The sequence below is a fragment of the Ruditapes philippinarum genome, unplaced genomic scaffold (assembly GCF_026571515.1).
Source record: "Ruditapes philippinarum isolate M1 unplaced genomic scaffold, ASM2657151v2 ctg18200_1_1_1_1, whole genome shotgun sequence".
Taxonomy (NCBI): domain Eukaryota; kingdom Metazoa; phylum Mollusca; class Bivalvia; order Venerida; family Veneridae; genus Ruditapes; species Ruditapes philippinarum.
In genome coordinates this window covers 1-6335 of record NW_026858895.1, presented here as the reverse complement: position 1 = coordinate 6335, position 6335 = coordinate 1, and the positions used below count along the sequence as shown (strand labels likewise).

Sequence of the window (6335 nt, the reverse complement as noted above, 5' to 3'; positions counted from 1 at the left end):
TTGTATTGCTTTTGTGGAGCGTGCGCACCTTGCATGGACTGCTTTAACTTTTTAAGGTCAAGGTTATGGTCGCAATATGTATCAATGGATTTTTCTACAGTTCGTCATCTGGTCTCTTTTTACAATACAAGCTGGTATCTATCACGGATTTGTTCTCTTAATATATGGACTTCGAAACCACTGGGTTAAAACATTTTTATCATTTCTTCATAGAGTAATGATCTTTAGAGTGAAATTCCTTCCTGTTTCATGGCGGTGTATAAACTTTGAATTGTAAGAAAAATGTTAACCATTCATTTATCGCATTATCTTTTTCATCTAGAAAGTATCCTGAAACGAAATTTCGTTACATGTCCATGTCGAATTTCAGAAATTTACATAAGAAAAAAATGAAAGAAAGTACTGACTGTTTGAAAATGTAACATTTTATTCTGCTAACGTGTAAAGTTATAGCAAAAGAACTTTTAGAAATAAACAGTATGAACAAACAATAGAACGCATGCGCATGTTGAGAAGATATTCACTTCCTGTTTTTAAGTAATCACGATCATTTGTCAAATGTCTACATTCATTTCCGCCCCGGAGCAGGTTTCGGACATAGGTTCAATGCTGCGTCCAAGCTGACTTCATACTGGCGCGGTGTCGTGGCTGGGGCTGTTTGGTAAATTTGTTTTTCTAAAGTTGGGCTGCCACATCTTGGAATTATCCAGGTGTGTTGCAAAACACCTCCAACTTTATGATTGACCTTGTAGCCTTTGTAACCGTTTCCATTAAGCACTTTATTTTGGTTTGTCTGTAATATACACAAAACATGTAGAAATAACAACAATTGGGTTTTTATAAAGATTAAATAAAGATTGCTGTAGAAATTTTAAGGTGAGGTTTCAAACTTGAAAGTATGGCTGTGTCGAGCGTATATTTCAACTGTTAATTTACCTCCCTTGAAATTCTACAACTAAAAATCGTGACTTGATTATATGAAACCTTCGGGTACACTGGCTTGAAATGTCTTTTTGTTGCATATAAGCTCTTAACCTTCCGATTGTCATAAATGGATTCGCCCAGCTTTGTATTTGGAACAGTCCATTATAAGTGGAGCTACTATTTTGTTTAGGGCATCAAATTAACAAGTAAATTTATTATCCTGTTATTAGCGTCAAGAATAAATATTATCCTGATACAGTGGACATTAATTATCCTGTTATAAATGTCCAAATAACAAGTAAATATTTCATCCTGTTATAAGCGTTAAATTAACAAGTAGGTCTATTATCCAGTTATAAGCGTTAAATTAACAAGTAGATATAGCATTATCCTCTTATAAGCGTTAAATTAACAAGTAGATTTACAGTTATTCTGTTATAAGCATCAAATTAACAAGTAGATATATCGTTATCCAGTTATAAGCGTTAAATTAACAAGTAGATATAGCATTATCCTCTTATAAGCATTAAATTAACAAGTAGATTTACAGTTATACTGTTATAAGCGTCAAATTAACAAGTAGATATATCGTTATCCAGTTATAAGCGTTAAATCAACAAGTAGATATAGCATTATCCTCTTATAAGCGTTAAATTAACAAGTAGATTTACAGTTATACTGTAATAAGCGTCAAATTAACAAGTAGATATATCGTTATCCAGTTATAAGCGTTAAATTAACAAGTAGATATAGCATTATCCTCTTATAAGCGTTAAATTAACAAGTAGATTTACAGTTATTCTGTTATAAGCGTCAAATTAACAGGTAATCTAGCATTACTTTATTATGAGCGTCAAATTAACAAGTAAAGCTAACTTTATCCTGTTGTGGGCTCGAAACAAACATGCACATCTAACATTATCTAGATATTTACGTCAAAGTTACAGACATAACAAATATATTACCTTTACATAATCATTAATCAACTTAACGACTTGGTTATTTTTCTGTATGGTCCACACGGGGTCATTTGTACCACTTGTAACAAATTCTATGCCATACTCCTCTGTAACAGAATTATATATATTTAAGATGCTGTACAGCCGGTGAACGTCATCGTCGGTATACCCACGGTATATTTTCCGTGCATACTACGATATAATAATGTAGTTCTTACGGAATATAATGTGGTATGTACGGAATATAATGCAGTATGTAACGGAATATAATGAAGTATGTACGGAATATAATGAAGCATGTACAGAATATATGCCGTGGGTAACCGACGACGGTGCCTGTTCATGAAACTTACACTATAGAATACAATAACTTATTTTTTTTTCTTTTAAGATCATAGCTAAGTTAAATGATCTAAGGTGTTTGTGCAATTTTATCAAATGTATTTTTATTGATAAATATATATAATCCTTACTGCAGAATCAAAACGTGTACATCAAAAACCTACTATGCTCCTGATTTTTTAAACAAAACATTCATCTTTCTCCTTAATATGAAAACAAACGGAATGTCCTTTTGATGAAATATAAAACAAATAATCAAGAATGCATTTGAAAACTTACCTTTTGCGTTTTTGTTCGGAGAATTATTGTGTTTATGTTGCCCTGCCGTCAATGCCAATATCACAGTCAAATAAAATAGAGTCACGCACATATTGGCCATTTTGTTTCGGTTGTAACAGTTTTATCTCTAGCTAGATTTGTACCGTTCGAAATTGTTGTTGTAGTATGATTTGCATACACACACTTATATATAAATGTATTGTTGCAATTAACTAGTTATAATGAATCACTACATTACGCCTATAATTAATTGTTTTGCGTATTACAGTTTTGTCATTTATTGTGCATTTTAGCTGGAGTTATTTTGCTTCGAATTAATTCGTCTGGCCTTTTTCATTGTTTCATGTGTAAAATATGTTTTTGTATACGAGCCGCGTGTCTAGTCGGTTATTTATCTATTATTATATTTTATTTGTATACATACTCCTCTGCAGAGGGACGTTCTTTTGAGGTTATGTTGGTCGATCCTGAGAGGTGTTTTTTTCAAGAGAGGTTTATTTTATTGTGAGGTCTGAATTATGAAATAATAGGTTCTGTGTTTGTAAAGCTCTGTACATAATGCGGCACAACTATTTTGCTTCAGAGGATACAGGCATGATCACGTGTCGCTCATTCAATCAAATAGTTATATTATTGGGCAAATTTTATGACAATATAATATTTGATATTACTTTCAAATAATAATGTAAACGTTAGAATTGTTACCTTGTTGCATCACAGCCATTGGCACAAACCTCAAAGAATAGAATACAAAATAATGGCCATTAACGATTATATAAAAAAAACTTGTATTCTGTTGTTATTGTTTTCAAGAAACATACTGTATATAACCCTTCTTTATATATTTGAATACGTATGAATTATGATGTTAAAATTCTTTATTTTCAAGCTTTCATGACTCTTTGAATAAGTTAACATAATGGCGCTCAAGGCAAGGAAGTGGCCTTTATATATTTTTCATTGACAGAATTTTCAGGTTGAAGCAAGGATTTAAAGAAAAAGACGAGGTTAAATCTTTTTCAAAACCTTAAGACTGACTTTATGATAAAACATACAGAATTTATTTATACTTATTCCTTTCGTATATTTACACAATACAGACTCCATCCGATTTTTTAATACTTTTGGTTTAATTTGCGGGGATCAAACCAAGCCTGCAACATTTTCAATTTTGCCTCGTTTCTTTTTTATAATTTGGGAATTCCTTTATTTTACGTATAAATAATATGATAAAACAAATTATTAAATCTTTTGCCTTAACATAGGCGTGGGTATGACAGGTTTATAACGGTCTATGTTTGTGTGAATATTGATATGAAATAATGTTGCCATAAACGTATATATTTAACATTATGAAATTTATGATATGTTTATTACAAACCCTGGTCCACGTCATGATATATTTCACAATGATAGATTTACGACCAGGTTACGTAGAATGATTTTATCATGAGTTTTCCACGTAGATAATTAATTATGCTGTACTACACTAAAATGATTAAAGCGACCTTCAGTTTTTATTTTTTACTGGAAAAAAATAATCTGTGTTGTTTCAAACTAAGTTTTTCAGTAAATTTAATCAAATAACCACTTAGTTTACGAATTCATTTTGCTATTTTTATGACAAATTATAACCACACATGTAGCGCTATTTTTTTTCAAGTGAAAATCGTCAAACATACTGAAAATCCTTTATTAAAATAAAATTAAAAGCGGTCTTTAGCTTTTATTTTCTGTTAGAAAAAAATCTGCGTTGTTTCAAACTTAGTATTTCGGTAAATTTATCTAGGAAAAGTGCATCATATCACTGTAAAGCCTGTTTCGAAACAGCGTCTCGAGAGCTATTTATAGCGCATAAATGAGCCGCGTCATGACAAGACCAACGTAATGCGTTTGCGACCAGCATGGATCCAGACCAGCCAGCGCATCCGCGCAGTCTGATCAGGATCCATGCTGTTCTCTTACCAACTCTATTACAAGTATAGAAACTGATAGCGAACAGCATGGATCCTGATCAGACTGCGCGGATGCATAGGCAGGTCTGGATCCATGCTGGTCGCAAACCCATTATGTTGGTTTTGTCATGACACGGCTCAAATGATGTTCATTTTTAAAAATAGAAGATCGGGAAACGGATCGCCCGTTTTACTAATTTAGATATTCTTATAAAATATTCCTTTAAAATAAAATATGGATATAGTTCTATGTCATTTAATAATGAACATTTGAGCCGCGCCATGACAAAACCAACATAGTGCGTTTGCGATCAGTATGGATCCAGACCAGCCTACGCATCCTCGCAGTCTGATCAGGATCCATGTTGTTCGTTATCAGTTTCTCTACTTGTTATAGGGTTTTTAAGCGAACAGCATGGATCCTTATCAGACTGCGCAGATGTGCAGGCTGGTCTGGATCCATGCTGATCTCAAACGCACTATGTTGGTTTTGTAATGTCACGGCTCTTTTATATGATTTATAGTAATATGTTATTCTAGAACAATTTATTATCTGTTATATATAGATATATTATATCGGACCATGTATCTCAAACTTACAAACAACATCCATATATTTTTCTTTCATGGTTTGTTTTTGTTGTCACGAATGGTGCTAAATAATATCAGCATAAGTATTCATGACATTGCAAATTTACCATTATGGAGAAATTCACTTTAAATTTGGTTATCTGTGTAACCCGAATGCGAATAACTTTCGTAACTATTTCTTGAGATTTAGTGCTCTGATACCCTATGTTTTCTTACGTAACCATCCGGTATGTGAATACCGTGAATGTGGTGCATGTAAAAATGTCACTCCGTACCCTGTTTATTTTGACTAATTATCAAATTTGTTCGGAACAGGTAATTTAGTGAGTAGTTTTCTCTATGTGATTTGTGCTAGGTTATGATGTTGTCTGTGTGATTTGTGAGTTATGTCCTCTAGGTGATTTATGTTTAGTGAGTTATGTCCACTGTATGGTTTGTGCTATAAGTATGTCATGTCCTCTGTTTTATTTGTGTTGAGTGAGTTATGTCAATTGTGTGGTATGACAAATTGTGTGATTTGTAATAAGTGACTCATGTCCTCTGTGTGACTTTTGTGTGACTTTTGTTTTTGTTTTGTGTTTTGTGTGTCATGTACTCTGTGTGATTTGTACTTAGCGTATCATGTCCACTGTGCTAAGTCAGTTATGTCCTCTATGTGATTTGTGTACTATGTCACCTGTGTGATTTTTGCTAAGTGACATGTCCCATGTGTGATTTGTACTAAGTGTATCATGTCAACTGTGTTATTTGTGCTTCAATTTATGTGTGTGATGTTTGAGCGATTATTGACTCATGTTGTCTGTGTCTGTGTGGTGTGTATGTGGTGTATGTACATGTGGTGTGTGTTTTTTGTGTGTGTATCTGTGCATGTTTGTGTGGTGTGATGTGTGTGTGTGTGTGTGGTGTGATGTATGTGTGTTGTGATCTATGTCCTGTATGTTGTGATAGGTATGTGTGGTGTATATGTGTGTGTGTGCTGTGATGTGTGGGTGATGTATGTGTGTGTGTGGTGTGAGTGTGTTGTGATGTATGTGTGTTGTGATATGTATGTGTGGTGTGATGCGTGGTGTGTATGTGTTTGTGTATGGTATGTGTATGGTATGTGTGTGTTGTGATGGATGTGTGTTGTGATGTATGTGTGTGTGGTGTGATGTGTGTGTTGTGTGTGTATGTGTGTGTGTGTGTATGTGTGTGTGATGTATGTGTGTGTGATGTATGTGTGTGTGTTGTGATGTATGTGTGTGTGTGATGTATGTGTGTGTGATGTATGTGTGTGTGATGTGTG

General features: G+C 33.6%; 1 protein-coding gene across 1 annotated transcript; it reads right to left on the bottom strand.

Moving 5' to 3' along the window:
• Nucleotides 1-403: 403 nt before the first annotated feature.
• LOC132754592 (uncharacterized) lies at nucleotides 404-2571 on the bottom strand (the record flags this gene model as incomplete). Its single annotated transcript, XM_060745248.1, is given in 3 exon segments — nucleotides 404-793; nucleotides 1890-1990; nucleotides 2505-2571. Coding segments are annotated over 3 exon segments (393 nt in total), but the record flags the coding sequence as incomplete, so codon positions are not given.
• Nucleotides 2572-6335: the final 3764 nt, after the last annotated feature.